Source organism: Copadichromis virginalis, linkage group LG23, assembly GCF_057382275.1.
Source record: "Copadichromis virginalis isolate Kocher_CV1m ecotype Utaka linkage group LG23, C_Virginalis_male_GT1.1, whole genome shotgun sequence".
NCBI classification, from domain to species: domain Eukaryota; kingdom Metazoa; phylum Chordata; class Actinopteri; order Cichliformes; family Cichlidae; genus Copadichromis; species Copadichromis virginalis.
Genome location: NC_140639.1, coordinates 16,396,348 through 16,421,060, shown reverse-complemented (window position 1 = coordinate 16,421,060; position 24,713 = coordinate 16,396,348). Strand labels below are relative to the sequence as shown.

At 37.1% G+C, this 24,713-nt stretch overlaps 1 protein-coding gene across 1 annotated transcript in view; it reads left to right on the top strand.

Moving 5' to 3' along the window:
* The window catches only part of naaladl2 (N-acetylated alpha-linked acidic dipeptidase like 2), a 472,039-nt gene that overhangs the window by 328,269 nt on the left and 119,057 nt on the right, over window positions 1–24,713 (top strand). Inside the window, exon 13 of the mRNA XM_085449971.1 lies at window positions 12,066–12,212. Coding sequence (XP_085306097.1) covers window positions 12,066–12,212 — 147 coding nt within the window. The remainder of the gene's footprint in view (window positions 1–12,065; window positions 12,213–24,713) is intronic.

Below are 24,713 nucleotides of genomic sequence, written 5' to 3'. Positions count from 1 at the left end.
CTTACATTGACAGCATAAAATAGACAAGTTCCAGACTAATATCTCAACTCCTTGTTCAACACACTGCTCACTGTCTGCACTCATGAACTCAAAATCTATTAGTTCTCCTTTGTTTAAGACTGAAGACTAGGGGAGGTACAGCCTTTTAGACTGTGGCACCAAGGCTGTGTTTACCACTTCAGCTCCACTTGCTTTTAAAAAGCAGTTAGAATATTTTCTGTTTAATCAGGCCTTTTGTGGACTTTTTTCCTGTTTTAACATAGTTTTCTATTGATATTGTGCTGGTGATTTTATTGTACAGTGTTTTGTGACTTTGTCTCTGAAAACTGCTTTATAAATAAACTTAACTCATTTATTTACCTATTTGGAAAATGTAACACTTAGTTAGGCCTTAAATTATAGTTTATGGTGTCCCATTAATTGCATTAGTTTTCAGTGGAAATGAAAATGAATAAAGTTATATTTAAACTAAAGTTGAAAATATGTGTGCACATGAGACATATAAAATGTATTTCTAGATTACATTTAAATTCCCTGTAGATCGTTTTACATTCAGCAACACTGTTTTAGCACTAAAGTTGTTCATCCAAACACTGTGTCTGCTTCTCGGCATCTTCCTTCTTGAACCCTAATGTTTCTTTTAGGTAACACAGAAGTGAATAAGTAACGGAAGAAGACAACCTTTAGTCTGTTGCAATCTCTTTGAGCCTTTCCCTGCTCTATTTTTTGTCTATTTAATATCCCAGTCACTCATTTCTGAGTGGCTTGTACATGCATTTTAGTTCAACAGCTGCAAATTGCTTTTTCAAAGACCACAGTCTGGAACGGAATTATTATTATCATCATAGACATAAAATTGTTTTTGTCATTGGCACTTTCTTGCAGCGCATTGCATTTTGATTACTGTACACCGTCCTTCCCTGTTACACTCTGCTTATTTGATGTGCCACACTGCTGTACACTGAGTTTACAAAGAGTTATTTTTTTTTTACATTTTATATATATGTGTGTGTGTGTGTGTGTGTGTGTGTGTGTGTGTGTGTGTGTGTGTGTTACTCTTTATTTAGAACTGTCTGCTTGTCTGCTTAGTATAGAAGGTTGATTGCTGGGAAAGCAACTTGGGGATAATGATCTGTCATCTTTCAACTTAATAATAAAATGACATCTGAGTTTATCACAGTTTCTAACAGTTAACATAAATGAAATAAAACTACGAAAGGCAAAACTTTGCTGTGGAAAATGCAATTTCTACCTTACAAATGTTGACAAAATGGGTGTCATAAATTATTTATTATAATCTTTTGGGGTAATTGCACAGTAGCTTAACTTTCGATCTATTACCTGCCTCAGTTTGTAGGAATGCAGAGTTTTTTTATTTTAATACACAGTCTCAATCCCACTGCATCAATTTAATTCAGTTCAATTGTATTTGTATAACAACAAATCCCAAAAACAGTTATCTCAAAGCATTTTATATTGTAAGGTAGAGACCCTAAAATAATACAAAGAAAAAACAGCAAACCCCAACAATGCAAACCCCCCTGTGTAAGCACTTTGGCAAAAGTGAGAAGGAAAACCTCCATTTAAAAATGAAGAAACCTTCAGCAGAACCCATCTGCCATGACCAGTAGGCGGTGAATGAAGGCAGAAAACACTAAGAAACGTTGTGGGGAAAAGAGCCATTGATTAACTAATGATTAATTTCAGAGTGGTGTATAAACACATAGTGAGTTAAAAAAAAAAAAATACTGGTTTACCAAAAGTAAACCAGCAGTCTGAGAGCAAAGTGCTCTGTTTGAGTGATATGGCACTTTAATATAAGATGGGGCCTGATTCTTCAAGGACTTCTATGTGATGAGATGGATTTTAAATTTGATTCTGCATTTAACAGGGAACCAACGATGAGAACCCACTGCGCAAAGTGACTTCGGAGTGATGTGTTTTACAAGACATTTTTGGACGTACAGTTTTGATCCAATGAAGGGGTTGTTTAGTATCACCAGGCAATGTCCTTTTTTTCAATGTCTGCTGAACTCCTAGTGTTGATATCCCTGGGATCTCAGTGTACGGGTTATTTATAGTCCAAATTCGGTCATTGTGAATGTCTTTTCAATGTCAAACGTAGACGTCCAAAAATGATTTATAAAACACATCACTCCGATGTCACTTTGCACAGTGGGTTCTCATCGTTGGTTCCCTGTTAAATGCAGAATCAAATTTAAAATCCATCTCATAGAAGTTCTTGAATAATCAGGCCCCTCTCGTTTTTATGTTTTCTGTACAGAAACAGTATGTGTGAAGGAATGCAGAGTGATCAGTAGACATCTCTAAGATGTTGTGTGCTCTTGAGCTAAATAAAAAAGTGAGCAGCTGCATGGTGGATTTCAAGCAGAAATGTCCCTAGCTTCTCACAGACAGCTTGCACAATGTGCACATCAACAAAGACTGTCGAGCAGATAGTCAAGTTCATACATACACACTAGTACAAACGTCTCGTAGTCCTGCTACTGATCACAACCACATTCACTCCCTCTTACAAAGCTCTTCACAATACAACAGGATGCCAGCCTCACTAAAATAACAATGAACTATATAATGCAAATGCTCTTTTAAACTTCTTAAACATATTTACTCCTTTTAAAAAGGATTCGAAGAATTTTTCTAAATAATTTATCCATTAGTACTTTACATTTTAACATGCCTTTCAACGTTTTTTTTTTATTCTATTTTAACAAATTTTAAGAAATGACAGTTCTAACCTGGTTACAAAGAAATAAGTTGATTATTTAAAATAAATGAACCAGTTAAAGAAAAACAGGATAATTAAAATAACACACAAAAAAATCCCACATGTACTGAATAAATCAATAGACTAACATATAATAAATTGTGTTTATTTATAAATAATCCATATTCATATGTATAACAGCAATGTTGATATTTGTAGTTTAAAAAAATACATTTATTAACCATGTAAACTCCCTGCACCTGTCATAGACAACCACATGACATCAAAAAACATTATCCAACCCAAAGTTCAAATGTTGAACGTCATATAGATATCTAAGTTGGGTCATGGTTGGACGTCCAAATTGGTAGATCTCCAGAATTGGTCATGGACCAACAAACCCAATATAGACGTGATCTGCACGTCTATTCTGCTTCCCACTAAAGACTGGATGCCAGATCCAATGTTTAGTGAGAAGAGAAATAGTCATGTTCTAGTCCCTGTCAGTACCTTTGCTGGACATTTTGGATCAACTAGCAATTTAAGTCAGTGTTTACCAAATGTTACGACATTTTGGTAACAGGATGTTTCTAATTTTAGATATACTGGAAGAAATGGAATAAAGCAATCCTACATATTTGTTTAATATGGTATTGAAAGATATATCCTGGTCAAAAAAGAAGCCAAAAACATCATCATCAAGGTCTTTATTTTTTAAGATATTCCTGTAGTTTAACTAACTAGTGTTTGTTATCTGGCTTCATTGATAGATAAGGTTGGGAATCATCTGCATAGCAGTGAAAATGTATGCTATGCCTTTTGATGATACTGTCTAAGGCATAGGTGTCAAACTCTGGCCCGCGCGCCAAATTTGGCCCGCAGCCTAATTACATTTGGCGCGCGAAGCCATACCAAATTACTATTAGAGCTGGCCTACTGGTATTATACAGCTAATAAATATATTGTTTAGTATTAAAATTTTCTTGTTCCATATTCAGTTTTTCAGCAAAACGTGTTTGAGTCCATAAGAAAAGATTCATTCTCATATCTGGAGGAATAAATATATTTCAATAAATATTAACGTTAGCCTGCAACTTTGTTCCAGTTTTGAATTTTGGCCCACTGTGTATTTGAGTTTGACACCCCTGGTCTAAGGGAAGCATGTGTAGTGTAAAAAGAACAGATCTTAGCACAGAACCCTGTGGAACTCCATAATTACCCTTAGTGTGTGACGAGGACTCTCCATTTATATAAACATGTGGAGTCTAATAGATAGATATGATTCACCCCAGTTTAGCACAGTACCTTTAAAATCACCAGCATGCTCTAATTGCTAATAAAATATGATGGTCAACAGTATCAAACATTGCACTGAGGTCTCTCAGGACAAGCTCAGTCCACTCTCAGGAAGATCATTTGTAACCTTCACTGATGTGGTTTTTGTATTGTGATGAGTTTGGAAATCTGAGTGAGACTTTTTGAATAAACCATTCCTCTGCAGATGACCGGTTAGCTGTTTTATAACTACTCTTTCAAGAATTTTGAGATAAAAGGGAGGTTGGAGATTGGCCTATATATAATTAGCTAAGACAGCTGGGTCAAGTGATGGTTTTTTAAGTAACGATACTGAGTGTGAAGTACCTTTGCTGTCAGATTACGATGCATTAAAATGGTTCTCTTTTACCATTATTTCCCAACATGCGGCATATGCAAGCATTATATTATCCCAAGAATAAAAACTGACAAAAGTTTGAATAAAATCCCAGGTTTTCCAAAACAGGCTTGAAAGCATATGCACCCTGACAAGGCTGTTAGAGTTAAGAGTTTTACATTTGTCTTTGAGTTTTTGTTTTCATTTACTGTTAACACTACAATGCACTAAAATTTCCTTGATTAGGTTTAGGCAAAGAAAATGGTTCAAATACACCATTTCAAAGGCTAAAATACTCCTTCCATCTGCAACAGGTTTTCCAGACTAATGCATCCCATAAAAGCCTTGACACCAGTCTCATTAACTGCCCCACTTGTCACAGCATCAGCACGTGACAGTCTGAGAGTAGAACTGGGTTGGATTTTATGGTAAAAACAAAAGTGGAATATAAACTCTAACAATAATACAGCCTTATTCAAGCAAGAACAGCCTCAATATACTCACCCCTAAAGATTATCTAGTTTCAAGCTTTTTCGTTCAAGTCCAGCAAGCCATTCTTTGTAGCACATAGGATTTTGTAGACTGGTAGAGTGGTATTGAGTGGTAAGCTGAGATCTCAAAATGATTTCACTCTTCTGTTATCATAGCAGACAAAGAAATTAAATATTGATTCCCGGTGTTCCACCACAGGCTGAAATTAACCATTCTCTCTGCTCTCTCTCATTCTTTTCCTCCCTGTTCACTTGCTTATTCTGTCTGTCCTCCCATTGCATCCCAATTTTTATACCTCCCTATCTTATTATTCCCTCTCTAAAGTACTCTCCTCTCATTCTGACTGTCTGTTTCCCTTTCCCCCTCTGACACTCTTTTAATGCACTGTGACTGCTTGTAATAGAGAAAAGCAGAGAAGCTGTACATGGCATGACTTTAAATCTTTTCCCTAGCTGATAGAATGATAGTGTGCCTCTCTATATAATTCCATATTGCGACTTAGTTCTTTTTTTCTACTGGGACTCAAAAACTTCACAGACCTTTAAAGTTCTGAGTAAATGCCATAACCTCAGGTCATCCAAAAATCTCAAAGTAGCCATGTATTTTTCTAAAACCTTAGTTTGATCAAAACAAGGCTAAGAGGTTTAGACAGATTGTCATCCAATGCAACAAACAAACAATACACAAAATGTTAAAATATATTTTTTCAGTACAGAGAGTGTAACATTGTAGCCAAAGTTGTACTCAAAGACTGTGCTTTTATGTAATGCAGATTGGGTCCCTTTAAAGTTCTCATGGTTAAATCCATTCTTTGTTATATCTGCAAATATTGTAATTAAAACACAATTAGATTATTGTATTCCAAATTCTGCTCACTACTTTGTATCTTTAGATCTATAGTGCTACCCCCTGTAAGGCTTTTAAGTGTCATGGGTGACCACTCATAAATGTAAAGTCATTGTCTGTCAAATGCCATAAATTCAGTAATGCTAGTGTGTTCTCTAATTAGGATTTTGTGCAAATCAAGTTCAAATGAAGTTCATTTCAATATCTTGCTCAGCAACACTGATCCATTATAATGCACAAACAACAAAAAAGATTTGCAGACAGCTATATTTACACATCTACAGTTATAATGTGAATTTAACTTGATGAATGAAGAAAACAGTAAGATGTTCTCTGTGTAATCTGTACATTGGCTTCAAAATGTTCATAGAGTTTAATTAATACTTCAAGCATTGACATTATACATTGGAAAAGCATTGATTGCAGAGCAGTTGAATGAACTACAGTTTATGTACATTAGAGCTTCTTCTATTGTCTCTGCTTCTGATGTTTGCAGCAGTGGGATGTTTGTCTCCCTTTTCTGGTTCTGAGCTATACAAGTTTAGACTGCAGTCATTATGACTTCAGGTTGAGTAAGATTTGACTCATATATCTGGTGACTTATGACTTAATTAGGTTATTTTAAAAATACCTAAAAACCTGCTAGAGGCACATGATATGTAGTGTCAGTATTATGTAACATAATACATTTGAAATATTGCAATATTTTCTTTTAGGGTAAACAGTTTTATGCTATAATTACTAATTTTATTTTGTGTTGCTTCACTCAGTCATTCAACAATGCTAAGCAGCTGGGATGATGGTACCTTACTCATGATGCTATCGGTCATGTAAAAAGAGTCAGACAACAGCCGCTTGTGTTGTCTGATTTGCTTTATATTCTGTTGCCAGGTTGTAGGCAATTAAACATATCCTGAATTTATGAAGTACTGCTGTTAGTCAGTGTTTGTATAGGGACACAGCTGAGCTGTGTAGCCAAAGACTTCCCACTAAATCTAGTTACTTTGTAAGAACACATCCATAGTTAGACGTAAATGTCAGTGTGTCAACTTTAATTGCAAGTATTTTTTTTTTAAGGGAAAGACAAAATACATGTAGTCTAACCAACTTATTTTACTGAATGACATTTCAACTACAGATTTCATCCAACAGGTTAAACTGAAGACTGAACATATTCCTATATGTAATCATTATCTTCAGCTAGGCTAGTCTGCTTAATTCAACAGAGGAGTCGTCTCAGTGTGAAAAAAATCATATTGTAATAAGACTATATTGAAATAAAAACACATTTGTCAAATAATTTACCATGTCAGATATGCCATGACAATTTCAGCAGAGATCTTTCATGGGCCAGTCGTTATCACAAACAAAAATAGATCAGGCATGGACCCTCTGGAATACATCCAGGTGTTTCAAATCAAACAAGATTGCAGATGTGGTCAAATTAGTCTCCCTTCTTACTGAAAATATCCAATAATCAATCATCTACACAGAGGTAGTTTTTTTTTTAAGTGGCCATTTGTGCATTAGACTATTTAAGCTACTCCAATGGGCCACATATAAAACCTCCCCAGTGTTGCAGAATCAGTGACTTTCTTCAGCTCCAGTGTAGAGACTAGAGATGGCACGATACCACTTTTTTATGTCCGATACCGATATCATAAATTTGGATATCTGCCGATACCGATATGAATCCGATATAGTGTTTTTTAATCAACAAAACTGTTTTTTAAAATATCTTGCTGCATTTTGCAAGTCTGCAAGTTCATACTCAAGTTTAAAACAACAACTACACTAAAGCTATTCTGTTATACCTGTATACAAAAAAAATATTTCATAGTTCAGCAATACTGATCAATCTAATAAACTTAAACCTACACCATCCTCCCTATTCTGGTATTTTAAAGAGTACTTAGCGTAAATATTAAGCAACCTAACTAATAGGGTTCCAACTCCCAGCAACAACAAAATTAAATAAATAAAAAATAGGGAACCACCCCTCACACTCCACCTCATGATGCTTAATCGACGTAATCAACCTTAATTTGATGCAGTGTGAAAAAAAATGCACAGAAATCAATTATTTTTCAAGAAATATTAAATAGATTCAACATCTTTCTTCAACAGAATTGCAGACTGCACAGATGGTACCTTCCCAAAGGAAAAAGTACTATAGCTTACTAGGGTATATATATTAGACTTAATAGTCACTATGTACAGTAATTGACTTCTATTCATTTTACATCAAATTAAAACTTTGGGTGTCAGATAATTATTTATTAAAAGCTAGACATTTTAAATGAGAATAAGAAAGAAAAGTATGTCTTTGTGCCCCCTTTTCCCAGTTAATGCCCTATCGGCCCCCCTGGCTAAACTTTGCTAGATCCGCCCCTGCACAGTTACCAGCCGTCAGCTACGTAGAAAAAGATCCTGGTGTAGAAATTAATATTAAATAAATTCTAACAACAGCTTATCAAGCTTAAACGTGCTGCTGTTGTTCAGCCGCTGGTTTGCTCTTTCTGGCGCAAAGTGGACCAAAAACAAACGAGAGACAGACTCGCGACAGAAAAGCCGATCAGCTGATTTAAGCAGTTTCACGATTGAAGTAGCAGCCGGAGAGCGAGAGGCAGTCGCTTGTTAAGCTTAACGTGGGAATGCTTTACAGAGATGGACTTACACACTTGCTTTACTTCTCTCGGGGATAACTTTGTCGGAGATGAAATGCCAGGTTGCTAGCGAAGCTCCACATGCTATCCAGACCACCGACAGGTCCTGCATGCCACAGCCGCTCTATCACGTGATGCATACGTTCTGAGGTGAGTTACGGCGTGTTGCAAGTTTTGTGAGGTGCTTTCGTGATATTTAATGGATCGGATTACATTTTTTATTTTTCTCCGATATCCGATCCAGTAATTTAGGTCAGTATCGGACCGATACCGATACGTAATATCGGATCGGTCCATCTCTAGTAGAGACAGACTAGTTTCCCCTCAAGAGAGTCGCCAACCCTGCTTGGTGAATTTGTCGTCCTCCCTGCTTGGCATAGCAATAGCTCTCTGGGTTGACAGTTGCATTCAAAGGTAGTAAAGTGAGCATAGCAGTGACCAGACTTAGACACGTAATTGACTGTAGGCTTGTCTAGCATTATTTCTCTGGAAGAAGAAATGTTAGGTCTTATTACTTCATTTTAGTAAGGTATTTTTAACTAAGCAGCTATAAAAAAAATACTGTCAAAAGATTCACTGCCAATCATTTATTTAACAAATGAATTCAACTGACCAATGGCCGGTCTGACCAGTCTTTCTGGCATTTCCTTTATAAGAAGAATCTGTCCAACAACACATATTTGTCCAGGCTTCTCAAGTAGTTTAACACGACCATGTTAAGATCTCAGTGCACATTGGCCTCATACATAGGGATCCTCTCCCAGTTTCCCAGCTTTTGCTGTAGTAGAGTCTATTTGTTTTCTGAGCCACAGGGACTATCATTGCATGGAATAAGTGTTTTTTAATCCAACAGCCTTCACATATAAACCTTTGCTTGAATTCTACACTAATACACGGCTTTCAATAAATGAAAAGCCAAATACTTAAGTCAATACTGTGATAACTGTGTCCTCTGTGTACAAGTTCGTTGTTATGATTCTCAATCAAGTTTTAAATTATACACACATGAACAAGCATTCAGTCCCACCCTGTTAACTCCCACAATCAGCCGTAAGTAGGTAATGAAATGCCCTGCATGAATATTGATATTCATGTGGATGTTCTTGTCCTTCCAGTCTTTTTGTGGAAGTAAAAAAAGAAAAAAATGTGTGATTAAAGGGAAATTTAATTGTGAGTCAAGGTTGGAGGTATTATTTACTGGCCTTCATTCAGCTGGAGTGGTGATGTGTCACAGCAGCAGTTAATGTTTAGAGAGCCACTGCCTTTAGAAAGAATAAAACAGAAAAGGTTGACAACATTGTGTCAATGGCAGTGGCGGGGATGATTGGACACCAGAACACTTTCCCCTTGACAGACCTTGATAAAAGGGAAACTCTAATTAAATGCAATGTGACAGAAGAACACAGTGACATCAGGCAGGCACAGAGGATATGGACAGTTGAGATAAGCCTCCAGTTGATTGACTGTTGCATTCTGTTTCCTTCCGCTACCCACTTTAGTCTCGACAATTTCTGCAACAGCAGCTGTGTTGTTCTTTCAATTATGAGCAACGCCAGAAAGCAGTCAACCCAGGTGACAAGCCACATGTTAGTGGTGAACTGTGACAAAAGCTTGAATTGTGCAATTAGCCATAATAACACCCTCACCTCGTCCAGCCCCCATCTAAGCGCTAAACTATACTTAGTAGAATTTACACTTGTACTTGAGAATTCTTATTAGTGTCAGCCTTGAAACTTTTTTTCATACCTGGCAAGGTGATTTAAATATACGTACAAAAAACTGAATGACTTGTACATGTTCCTTTGTGTAAACAGGTTCCTGAGATATACAGAATTTTAATGGTCTTTAACTATGTGCTTCTAGTTATCATTTAAGTTACATTTTGAGTGAATAGGGTGCTAGCTGCCTTATTCAAATGGTGTACGTCAACAATATTAAGGCTCTATATTAAGGCTCTATGGCTTAAGGACAGATTTTTTTTTAAGTTTTAAGTGTTTTAAAGTGTTTTAAGTTCTGGCTTGTGTTATGTGCTATCTGAAAGTTTTTTAAATGATAATAGCAGTGGTGTGCAGTTATTGTTTTACATTAGTTGTAGAATTATGAATTATGGACTATATAATTTTTATTTAAAAAAACATACTTGTAAATTATCCAAGAATAATCATATATGCAATTGTTCTTTTTCCTATTTTTTCACCATACCTAATATAAATATCCAAATACAACCATTTTTCATCTTGTTTTCTTAGCATATCTTATCACAACTGTATCTGTGTTACAGTATAATCACCTCTGTTGATGAGCTAAGCATGTTTTTGGACATAAATCGCATGTAGAATATGTTTGCACTATATTTCTACATTGCAAAGTGTTTGGAGCTGGAAATCTTTTCTGGAACATAAACTGCCATTTCAGCTTGAACACCGATGGAAGACGGAGGTAAAAGTTAGTTTTTCACTAAAAAATATCTAAATTCATATTAGTTTCATGGCTGAAGCTAATGACAACTGTCAGATATGGGTATATGCTTTGCTAAATACAATATTGTGCTTGGGGCCCTGATGATATGAGACTGTTATTGTAGATAATTGCACATTTCTAGCTTTGACACAGTTCACTACCACTAACATGAGACTCGTCACCTGGTTTTATTGCTTTCCGTGTTATTTGCTATTGAAAGAGAAGCAGCTGCTGTTACAATAATTGTAGAACATTGGTTAGTGGAAGGAAACCACTTGAGGAAAATTGTAAATAAGTTTGATTTAGTACCCTAATAAAGACAAGTCAAACATTATTATTCAGCACCTGCAACCACATTGTAGTTTTAATGAGCTTAATAAAATGAGCTATGGTTTAAATACGCTTTTTTTTTTCTTTTCTTTTTTGTTTTAGTAATCCAATATACACTCATCAAAAACTTTATTAGGTCCACCTGTTCAATGGCTTGTTTATGCAAATATCTAATCAGCCAATGGCAGCAACTAACTACTTTTAGGCATGTACACATGGTCAAAATGACCTACTGAAGTTCAAACCACGCATCAGGAAGAAAAGTGTTTTAAATTACTTTACATGTGACATCTTTGTTGGTGCCAGTCTGTGCGCTTCAGAACTTGCTCAACTGCTTGTGTTAGTCGTCATGATGGTAGGATCAGAATTTGAAGTAAATAGCAGGAAAACATGGACCAATCATCGTATGAATGGTTCAAGCTTATGGTGGTGGTATGATGATTTATGGGATATTTATGGGTAGTAGTGTTTTTTATACACATTACCAAAGCTGGTGTTTTGCATAAAACATATCCTGTATTGATGTATTATTTGTTCCACTAATGTGAGTGCATTGGGGTCATAAAAACTGTGTGTTTGGCACAGGTATACTTTTTTTTTTTTAACTTAATTGTAGCAACTCTGAGAGGATTAATGACATTTGTTTTATTCTATACACTTTCATGTCCCAGTGACCATTTAAAGTGCACTTATTGCACTTTGCACATTTATTTAGTTGAGAGCCCAGTCTTGTTAGACAAAAAATATCTGCCTGGCATGTTACCAAAATGACTTCTGAGTGGCGAGACTTCCCTCTGAAGACTTTGCTGTCTCTCCTCTTAGTCTTTCCACCAATCAATTTTCTCTTCTCACTATGGTTTTATTCCCATTATTCTTTCCTCTTCTTTGTTAGAGGCAGTTGCTGAGTTGTATTCGTGGCGGAAACTGCCCTGGACCCAACATCAGCTCACTGCAGTTGCCTGGAGATGTGGGTTTCTTTGCCAACCAATTGGCCGTGCCTACCATGGAGTTTGCCTTTGAACAGACTAGAGCAGAAGAGGTATGTCTAAACCAAAAGACCCAATTATTTTATTTCCATTTTTCTTGTGACGCTCATTGCTTTGATTTTATGCCATGCTACGTTGTCCCTTGAGATCAGAGGAACTACCATAATACAAGGCACGGTCACACCTTGTCTTTTAGTTTCTGATAGTAAAAATTTCCTCATTAGAAGCAAAACTTGTCTTTGAGAAGGTACATTTACCTTTAACTTACGACAGACACAAACTACTTAAAGTGCATGCTTTAATGTTTTAGCGTGTGAAACAAAGTCTGTATGAATATATACCAGTTGTGTGACTGAAGTAATTACTTCATCCCAGCCTTAGTTTCACATAAATAATCTAATATATACAATATGCACTGAGACAATAATGGAAAGTATTAAACCAAAAGGAGAAGAGTATTGTTTCAGTTTGTGTGAATTTTCTTTTAAAGAAAATCTAGTAAGGACCCCATCTGTCAAACTCTGTTAAATTGGAGTGGCAGTCAGAGGGAGATCTACCACAGGGCAGTTCATATATACAAAGACAAAAAAGTGGACTGGATCTAAAATTAACGACTTTATTACATTACACGATTTACATTTTAAGACATTTTTCCAGCTATGTCACATGACCATATGTGGTACACTGTGATAACAACCATATGCAGCCCATATAGTGTCACTGCCAATATGAAGAACGTTTTCAAACTTAAGCAGAGTGCAGTATAGCTTGTCTCTTTTGTAAGGAACAAATGCACATCATAGTGCTCACAAATTATGCATGCCCCCATTTAATTCCATTAAAAATGCAGTATTGATGTTTGTTGCACAGCCTTGGGGTGGAAACACAGTGATTTAGCCTCAGCTTATCGGCCCACTCAAATTTGGAACTTCTGGCTAGGACGGCAAATTTGAGCTTAATTAGTGCGAGAGATCTTCATGATGTTTATCTGCCCTCAAGGTGCCTTTACAACCTGAAAATAATAGGTGGTGGAGAGTGAAATCTGCATCACTGGGTTTGTTTAGGAAAGACAAAACCTAAATTAAATTAAAAACTATCTGTAAACAAACCTGACTCTGTTAGGGAACACCCTATATCCATATATTAGTAACGGCTTAATAGCATTTGGATTGAACTCCAGCATTTAAAATCGGAGGGCAATAAAATTTCCTCTACTGCTTTATGTCTTAACCGGGTCTCTGGGGAAGCTGAGACAGACAGAAGAACCTACACAGCTTCCATTTATAGTTAATTTCTCCACTTGTAGAAATGCTCAACATGTTTTAGAAACTGAATTTTCTCAAGACAGTTCCGAATTACTTTCAGATTGACTGTTCAGTCTGGAGAAGGAGAAAGACTATTCAGCAGCTAAGCTGCAAGTTTTATGGCAGACCATGGTTGATAGAGTCAGTGAGGAGTCAGTGAGCTTTTGGGGAAATAAGAGACTAATTAATAGTCAACTATTCACTAACTACAAATGTTTAAAAAACAACTGTATGTTATTTTTAGATTCAAGTATGTGTTTATCCCAGGTATATGTTCAAAAAGAAGAGAAACTGCTACTAACATTAGCACTAAATATGATTATAGCCAAATATTCTGTCCAATTAGAGTTAATATTTAGCTACTGTGTTGCTTTCCTGGGCTGCTTTGCAAGTAAATAAGATTCATTAGTGTTAATGGTGTTAGTGTTTTATTGATTGTTTAAATCTGGCTTTCGTATAAACCAGTGTCTGTATTGCCTGTGTTTTGTGTCATGTGTAAGCTGTGTGCAGGCAGGATAGGAGGAATGATGGACCCAAAATTGTAGACTCAAAACAAAGATTTATTACTAAATGACAAAAACAGGAAACTGGCTAAACTGGAAATACATAAACTAAACTGGCAGGCAGATGGACAGAACACACATCCTGGGATGGGATGTATTAAAGTATTCATATAAGGACATGGACATGGATTATATAAGAAAATGCAAAACTAATGTACATTTAATGGCATGCAATCATTTATACAGATCTTTTAAAAAAAGATAGTTGCTGTGGGGGGCTTTCCCTAACTTAAACATAATGCTTCCACCCTGCAGCACCCATTTGAAACATGTTCCCACACTCGTTTTACCATATTCACTTTTTTTGCAGATGTCGGCATATTGAACAGTAACACGATTACAAAAAGTGGGAAACAGTACAACTTCTGCAAGCAACAAATGCTTAATGCACCTACATGTATTTTCAAGACATGCTGATTTAATATGCGGGATTTATATTTCCTTCTAATGGCCAATTTTTGCTTTCACAGCGTGACCACATCTTTAAGTGTTCTCCCACGAGTAATTTTAAATAAATTCCTGTTCGTATGGGACAGTTTAGCTTCCACACCCTCACACTGAAATGAATGGATATGTATTTTCTGAGTAGTGCAAGCTGGAATAACAAGAGTTATATAATATTTGTTACAGAGATCTCATATGAAAAGCGATTTTCCTGCCACAGTAAAGTTTTGCAGGCTCTAACCGCCTATATTTCTCTGTAACCTTACTGTCGTTGCGCATATTTCCAACTCCCAAGCAGTTAAAACACCTGTGGAGTTCACCCTAAATACAAGCACAAACAGGAGTCATTTAGATCTACTTCTAAGAACAAAGATGTATCCAAAATGTGTCACTCTGAGATGATAATACAAAATGAAATTTGTTGTTTACATTATAAATAACACGTCTAACTGTGAAGGTAAAGGTCAAATATTCAGTAGGACAAAAGTACAGTTCAGTACAAGAAAGTACAAAAGTAACACTGTTTATTATTTATATTCCATTGCATCTTCATTTTGCTGCTCAAAGGGCTTTTGATATCTGCAGGCATCCTTCATCAATTCAGTTCTACCTATATAACAGCAGTTGCCGTGCGCTTTACATCGTAAGATAAAGACGTCACTGTATTATATAGAGAAACTCTGAGAAAGAAGAAAAAAAACTTTTGACTGGAAAAAAATCTGAAACGGCCTCAGGGAGGGCGGCTAAATACTGCAACTGTTTGGAGTGAGGGGAAGCAAAGAGGAGAAACAAGAGCATAAAGATACGACAGTCAACATCAACAAAAATAGCAAGCTCTAAACCAGCTGTTATTACCGAGAGTTTGTAGGAAAAAGACCTGGAAACATTTATAGGGAGAGGAGACAATATGGAGAGTAAAGGAGGGGACACCATTAGACTTGGAAACAGAAGTTCACTATGTATCAGCACTTGGGAACAGTGAGTTAAAAGCTGCTTTGTCAGTTTGGATTTTTCTCCTCAACAACAGTTTTGACAATCGAGGCCCAAAATGCCACAAAAAAAAAAAACCTTAGTGCACAGGAAATGTTTATCTCAAATTACCCTCGGTTATTTTTAACAATTGTAAATGTCATCTCTTTTTATTCTGTCAAACACTGTGTTAGTCATATCTCTTATTTTTCTCCCACACACTGAACACAGATTGTGTTCTGCTCTTAGGCTTTCCCACCATTACATATTATCAGTGTTGTCATGGTGAATGGCCCTGATTTTGAAGAGGTGGGAGTGAAGCTGTGATACGACCTGACTTTCACATTCTCTTCAGTCAGTTGTATTTAGAGCTAGCATTTCAACAAAGGTGGGGAGTTGCAGTAAGCATAAAAAACAAGCAGCTAAAAATATTAACTGATTACAAGGGGTTTAGTACATTTGGTATTAAAAGGTCAACAAAATATTTTTCAGGGATGCCCTGAATATAGCTCGAGTGAAAATGAGCAATTGTGTGTTTTCCATTTGTTTGGCCTAAAAATGTAAACATGTAACACAGGCCATACATTCAACCACAAACTTATAAGCTGTGTTTGGGGGGGAAAGTTAGGTTTTGTTTTGCTGTTTGGCTTCACTAGAGCTAATAAAGTACAGGGTTCACCGAATGATTCAATAGCCAATTTTCAATAGTGGAAAGGACCTAATCCGGTTGTTCAGTCTGACGTCACTAGCCGTGTCTGGGTCTTAACTCCGCTGCAGGTCCATATATCAAACGATCACTGTGGCATTACTGAGAGTTGAAAAACTGTCTAAAGTCTTTCATCTTTAATAAAATGATCAGCGTTCTGCTCTACCAGGTGTAACAATTGAGTTTAACATCCAGGCATCCATGAAAACGGAATTTATGACATTTAACGGAGTTAGAAGTTAGCAGGGAGTTAGCTCGCTAGCTTCTATCTAAATACAATATAGCATGTCCTGACTGCGGGGTTTTGGAAACAAATTAAAACATACAGCTTTCTTATCACTTCCAGCATAAATGAAGACAGAAAACTAAACAGCAGTGACGTTTGTAGGGTTACTGAAGTTTGGCTAGCTGGTATATAATGGTGTGCTACGTGACCGCTAGCGACATAGCTATGTTAGCATAATATAAACAAGCTAACTTTTTTTCCACTCGATAAAAGTTAACGTGAGTTTTCTCGGTGGTCAGAAACAAATGTAATCGCATGGCAGGATGCTGTAAAAGGACCAAACTTCAGCCAGGAGAACAACTGAGATAATTCATCTACAATACAAAGTTAGTCATTCATATACTGCTGCATGGGCTGGGCTGTAGTTACATCCTAAGGTTTTAAAAACTGAGCTTAAATAAATGATTAGCGGTAATAAAAGCCGAGGGAGGTCAACAGGGATCACTGACTGTTTTAGGAGCTTTTTGAGATCAAATAGAAGAAAATACATAACATTAAACATGTTAACAACACAAAAGCCATATTAAACGCAGACTACTTTAGACCCGGAAGTAGGATTCGTCGCGTCATCACTGAACAACCGGATTGTCATCGAAATGACAAATTTGATCTTAGCACTGGTTTCATGTCTGTTGGTACTGTACCATACCATGCCATAATCTCATCGTGCCCTTCTGATAACTGCAACAATCCCCGTGCAAGGTTTAGGAAAACATGTGATTGAGCATCAAGCCCATCTGCCAACCGTCCATATTCAGTGGAAAACCAGTTACATGCAAGTTCCTCATTGTTCATTTTGGCATCACCTCACTGCTAATGGCGGTGGACAGGTCTTGGCACAGGCATGCTTTCTCTGAAAGGAACACAACCTCATTCTTGCCCTAGCTGAGCTTTTAGCTGGTGCATTGACATCCCATCTGAGACTTTTGTCATGCAGTCAGTGATGCATGTCTCGACCCACATCAAGAGGGAAAGTGCAAGAATAGCGCATTGTCATGAACATGAAAGTAGCTGGAAGGTAAAATTCATTTCATATGCAATATAAAATGCTATATATGCAAGCTGCTTTTGTGCTGAAGTTTGTTATTTTCAAACCCTCTTTGATGACTAGAATTAATATTCAGTCTCATCACTGGCAATACAGTTACAATTATGTGTGTGATATGAATCAATGACATACCACAGGTAGGAGAAAAAAAGACATATGTACGCATAACAACTGTAATACTTCATGTTTCTTCTTTTTGAAAGATTATTAAGGCAAATATTGTTATTAATTTATGATAAGTACATTAAATTGTGTTGATCCAAGTAGATGGTGTACTGTGTAGCTATTTGCTGATCCATGAAACCAAACAAAACTGTAAAACAAGAACAATAAAAAGGCAAAGAATTAATGTCTATATATCTGCTTTTTCTGTGCAGATTTTGCAATTAAAATATAGTGATTATTATTTGCCCACATTAGGCTCCGAACAGAAAAAGAAAATAATAAACACACAGAAAAGTGAGTGCCTATGTATGTGTGAGACAGAGAATGTTTGTGTTTTCCAGCTAAAAGCTTTAGAACAGTGAACCGAGTTGGGCGACGATTACAAAGTATACAGGTGTGCATACTGATCCCATGTAGGCAATAAATCAAAGCAGGTACATATGGCTCCAACTGCGTGGGTGCATTTCTGAGAAACCTCTGCTTGGTTTCCAACTTTGTTCAATATTCCGAACAGGTCACTATACTGTGTGTGATCCACTGTGTTTGTAATTGCATTCATTCATCCTCATATGCTGAGCAAACAGAGTTCTGTGCTGGTAATGTGTTGGGGAAACAACCAGATGTTGTGCACCATTGCTGTGGTGTTCATGACAAAAGTGTGGCTCGCTGAACATTTGTTTTCTCATTTAACATCTGTTTTTCTTTCACTCTATGGTAGTTTTCATCTCTTTGCACTCACAGTGCTCCCTAAAACTTCCTTTTGTTATTCACCGCCTGCAATATTTTTACAATGTTTTTTAAAAAACATTTGCGTGTTTTGTTTTGTTTTGAAGTCTGAGTAGATTTAAACCTGTTTTATGTACAAAAACAGAGAAACATGTTCTGCTGTGAGAGAATGACGTGACTAAAGTTATTGAGATGAGCTATATAACACATTGTTTGAATAATTCATTGTTATGTAATGTAATACGCTCAAAAATCTCCTTCAGCATATTTTTCTTCACTGCCATGTGCAGAAATCTGGATGTAAAATACCATCCTGTTCGGGGCTACGCGTGGGAGTCATCTTTGACATGTGTCATCAGGCAGTTGCCTTGGCTTTGGGGACCTGGAAGAGAACTCAGACAGGCCGCTGAGGTGTGAGAGGAATATCTGACATCCCCTCATCTCTGCAGATCATTGGTTCAGGGCTATAGTCAGGTTCAGGTGGGGAGAGCAAGAATTAATAGAGTCAGAAGGATCTTCATCTTGACTTTGGCATGTACTCTGTTTAGACCAGAGGCCATTACTGCAACTTTGTGCAGACAATTAGAGTCCTCCAAAAATGTAGGACAAGGGCTGCAGCATCTTCTGCCCTCCCACAATTTGTGACAGGAGTGGACTTGTGATAAACAGCAGTGCTGCCTAAATGATTTTTAGAGAGAGAGTTTTTGCAAAAACACTGGTATCAGGAAATCTATCTTCTGTAACAACCACAAATTATGCTTCTCTGGCTTCATCCTTAATTTATTTTCCCACTGCACCAGGAACAGCTATAATTATCTCATTGTACATTTTAACCTATGTGCGAGTACACACTTTATTGTTCAAATCCTGTAATACAAATCTTTTATTATGTTCAGGAAAGCAGCTGAAAATAATTGCTTTCATCATTTGACTCCTTCCCATTTTGACTCTGAAAATGAGCTCTTAGTGGTAAAAAGCAAACACAGTTAATCAGCCTCTGTTGTATTGGCTTTGTTTTCTTTCACCTGCTTATTGTGCTTGTAGGTTTCCTGTCTGTTGGCGTAGTTGCAAAGGCAGTTTTTAATTGGACAGTTAGCCTTTGATGTCCTGTAATATCCTGCATTGTAAATGTAGCATCTTTGCTAGAAGAAGAGCGAGAGTAAGAGCACACAATCCAAACAAAACAAAAGACATTTTCCAGAATAGACCTTCGTTCTGGAGATAAAACACCACATGATCTAGATACATTAAAAAAAACCTAAATGAAATTCCAGTCTGGAAAGTAGGATGTGTATACATTAACACTAATTAGCTCTCATTTTTGCATCAGAAAACTCTTTTCTTTCACTATATACTGTAGTGGATTAAATAAGTAAAGCTGACTAGCGGTATCTCAAAAAAGTATTAACAACCAGTGGTTTCTACTCAAGCATTATATGCCATCATGGAACTTTATCGAACTTGACAGCAACAGCAAATCTTCACAAAGCTGCCAGAAAAGCCTACATTTTATTTGATGTCCTCTCAGTAAAAACGGATTGACGCGGGGAAAAAAGTTTTTTGGAAAACACTGAGTGAACTGCTATAATGTAACTTACTTACATTACTTACTTTTATTAACATTGCTCACTCATTGTCATTCCCGATTAACACGTTAGTTGCAATAGTTGCACAAACTCATAGATCTACAAATATATATATTTGACTAGGGCTCCAAATGTATGTATTCTGATAGTATGCACATAGAATATATAGTAGTTTATTCATTATCAGGTAGAAGTTTCAGCTGCAACATTTCACAATTATTCTGTGTGAGCCATTGCTTGCAAGGAGCTTTTATTATCATAGTGTGATTAAGTTTTACCAAAGTATTTTGTCAGGAAAGCAAATAAGATACAGACTGTATTGCATACACATCAGTAAACACGTCATTTAATGCTTATTTGACCAGATGCTTTGAAGTTTGCTCCAGTTTCATAACACCAGTTCTCCAGGAGCTCATTGAGGTTTGATTTATCATTGGTTCCAGCAGGAGAAATACCATTTTATTACAGCAATCTGCAGTGGCATTTGGTCCTTTTCAAATGGTATTCCTCATCCTGTACGTGTTGGTTGTAAAACACAGTAAGTGAAGTCTTGTTAAGTGGCAGTAGTACCTGTCAGTGCCTCCAACCTTCTTGGAAGTCTAAAGCTGATGGGGAATGATAGAAGGATATTACATCTGCATCCAGCTCTCCCCTGCACAGCTGTCAGGCCCAAACTCCCCTTGGTGCTTCAAGTGGTGATGATGCCAGGCAACAGTCATGCAAGCTAAAGCACACTAACACACACCAGTGTGCGTGTGTCTGTTCAAATCTCCATCTGACACATCTTACATGAAGTAATTTTATTTGCAGCTTTGAAGATGGGAGTTACTGGTGGTAAGAGGACACGAATGAAGTCTGTAGGGTAGACATGAGAGACAGTGAGAGTGAGGAGAAGGAACAAGTTGGGGAAATGACATTGCAATTGTGATTTGTCAATAAACCCTTACCGTACTACATTTTAATATTGACCAAATTTACATATATTTCTTGCAGAGTCTCTAGAGTCTTCTATGCTAACTTTAGTGCACAGTACAAAAGAAAAAGGACTCTACCAAGAGCCTCCAAAAAATTGTGTAGAAGACTTTAAAGTTGGGCAAAACATTTGCAGTTAAACTTAAAAATAAATAAAAAATATGACAGTGGCACAGTTCCTCACAGCAAGAAGGTCCTGGGTTCAAACCCACCATCTGGGTGCGTTTCTGTGTGGCTTTTGTGTGTTCTCCCCATGTCTGTGGTTCCTTTCCAGGGGTGTCAGCTTTCTACCATAGACTATAGACAGGCAGTTAGTAGGTTTATGTTAATTAGTGATTCTAAAGATGTGAATGGCATCTGTCTCTCTGTGTTAGCCCTGTCATAGACTGGCAACCTGTCCAGGGTGTTACCTGCCTCTCATCCTGTAGTTTATCCAGTTGAAGCCCCATGATCCTGTGATGGACATTTAAAAAAATATTCAGTTGTCCTCTGTGCACAGTTTTTGTCAGTAAACATTGAGTAGAGTTATCATTTAGCAAAACACTTGATAACACCTCAAGTACACAGCAGGATGCTTGTAAATCCGTTAGACAGTTGTTTGGTTTTCAGGCAGTGCACAGTACAGGGAGTGCAGAATTATTAGGCAAGTTGAATTTTGAGGAATAATTTTATTATTGAACAACAACCATGTTCTCAATGAACCCAAAAAACTCATTAATATCAAAGCTGAATGTTTTTGGAAGTAGTTTTTAGTTTTAGCTATTTTAGGGGGATATCTGTGTGTGCAGGTGACTATTACTGTGCATAATTATTAGGCAACTTAACAAAAAACAAATATATACCCATTTCAATTATTTATTTTTACCAGTGAAACCAATATAACATCTCCACATTCACAAATATACATTTCTGACATTCAAAAACAAAACAAAAACAAATCAGCGACCAATATAGCCACCTTTCTTTGCAAGGACACTCAAAAGCCTGCCATCCATGGATTCTGTCAGTGTTTTGATCTGTTCACCATCAACATTGCGTGCAGCAGCAACCACAGCCTCCCAGACACTGTTCAGAGAGGTGTACTGTTTTCCCTCCTTGTAAATCTCACATTTGATGATGGACCACAGGTTCTCAATGGGGTTCAGATCAGGTGAACAAGGGGGCCATGTCATTAGTTTTTCTTCTTTTATACCCTTTCTTGCCAGCCACGCTGTGGAGTACTTGGACGCGTGTGATGGAGCATTGTCCTGCATGAAAATCATGTTTTTCTTGAAGGATGCAGACTTCTTCCTGTACCACTGCTTGAAGAAGGTGTCTTCCAGAAACTGGCAGTAGGACTGGGAGTTGAGCTTGACTCCATCCTCAACCCGAAAAGGCCCCACAAGCTCATCTTTGATGATACCAGCCCAAACCAGTACTCCACCTCCACCTTGCTGGCGTCTGAGTCGGACTGGAGCTCTCTGCCCTTTACCAATCCAGCCACGGGCCCATCCATCTGGCCCATCAAGACTCACTCTCATTTCATCAGTCCATAAAACCTTAGAAAAATCAGTCTTGAGATATTTCTTGGCCCAGTCTTGACGTTTCAGCTTGTGTGTCTTGTTCAGTGGTGGTCGTCTTTCAGCCTTTCTTACCTTGGCCATGTCTCTGAGTATTGCACACCTTGTGCTTTTGGGCACTCCAGTGATGTTGCAGCTCTGAAATATGGCCAAACTGGTGGCAAGTGGCATCTTGGCAGCTGCACGCTTGACTTTTCTCAGTTCATTGGCAGTTATTTTGCGCCTTGGTTTTTCCACACACTTCTTGCGACCCTGTTGACTATTTTGAATGAAACGCTTGATTGGTCGATGATCACGCTTCAGAAGCTTTGCAATTTTGAGACTGCTGCATCCCTCTGCAAGATATCTCACTATTTTTGACTTTTCTGAGCCTGTCAAGTCCTTCTTTTGACCCATTTTGCCAAAGGAAAGGACGTTGCCTAATAATTATGCACACCTGATATAGGGTGTTGATGTCATTAGACCACACCCCTTCTCATTACAGAGATGCACATCACCTAATATGCTTAATTGGTAGTAGGCTTTCGAGCCTATACAGCTTGGAGTAAGACAACATGCATGAAGAGGATGATGTGGACACAATACTCATTTGCCTAATAATTCTGCACTCCCTGTATCTAACTACACCTCCCAGAATGGGTTTAAAATTGGATGCTGCCTACCAGTGTTGGTCAAGTTACTTGAAAATAGTAATTAGTTACTAATTGCTGATTACTTCTCCAAGAAAGTAATCCAGTTACTTTACTGATTACTTATTTTCAAAAGTAATTTATTACTTAGTTAACTTTTTAAAACATCATACACGACCTGAATATGTAATAAAGCAAAAGACCTTTCAGTCCAATTCATTTTTTCTGCATAATTCATCATATAAATTAAAATTGTAATCAAATAAAAAAGTCTATTTTTAAAACTTGTTTTATTCTTTTAACTTTATGCACATTGCATCGAGCAAAAATTAAATTATATGCAACAGCCTCTAACTGGAAGAAATTTGTTAAACATTTAAACCTTTTCTGCCTTTTCCAGCACATAAAATAAAATAATTTAAACGCTGCGTGGTCGTACTCTCTCCCGTACTCCCATGTTATCCATTGTTGATCTACACACGTCTGTTGCTGCCACAGACTCGTACGTTACTGACATGAGACGCTCTCACAAACAAAATCACAGTTTGGTAACGCAGCGTGCTTACGAGATAGTAACAGTAATCAAATTTTTTTTTTTTTTTTTTGGACTAGCAATCTTTACTCGTTACTTGCAAAAAATAATCAGATTACAGTAAAGTGACAGAGTGAATGGGTTAAATGCATAGAGGAATTTCCCACAGGGATCAATAAAGTATACATTATTATTATAACTGAATAGAGACTTACTGGTTTAACGCCAAACTTCCTACTCTGCAGTGCTTCAAACCCTGGGGCCCAGTAATGGTTTTGATTGTTTGTTTTGTCACCTTCGCCCTACATGTCTTCCACTCCACAGGTTTCTTTACAACCGCTGGTCGTAACTAGAAACCGCTATTGCATTAGCCTAATTTTTAACTTTCCTCCTACATACTGTTGTAAATGGACTACTGGTTATACTCCCACTGGAACATTAAAATTTTAATGCTTTAAATATTTTTTATCTCCATATCTGTGTATTAGGAGTAAACTAAATTCTGCGTAAGCAGACAATAAAACACACTGTTGTAGTAGCTGACTCAGCAGGGCTGATTTATGAGAGGCTGTTTGCTCCAGTTACAATTACTGAGGAAGATCATCAGCTTTTTTCTGTAGGCCGAGCATTTTTATTTAGTTCTGCAAATACAGACTGTCCAGAAAACTGAAACCAATCTTTTCATGATACAGCAGTCTGTTTATGGAAGAGATTATTTATCGATATTTGGCTTTAATGGCCTCTATATCACTTAAAAGTGGAGACTGAAACATGAAAAGCTATTTTTTAAACCATCTCTTGCCTTGGTCAAGTGTTTTAAAAGTTCCTATGAAGTTGTACAACTGTGCAGAGCATGAAAGTTTGGTGTAATATCAAAGATGGGGTCAGAATATTGGTATTTTTTTCTTTCAACCTAGGACTTGTTTGGATACTGGATGTTCAGCGGTTTGTTTTGATATTGCACCGTCAGTGATGTTCAGCAGAGGGATGAACAGGTCTGTGTACAAAATAACTGATTGATCTGTGGAATGTGCTTCTGCATGATTTAGCCATATATGCCTAAAT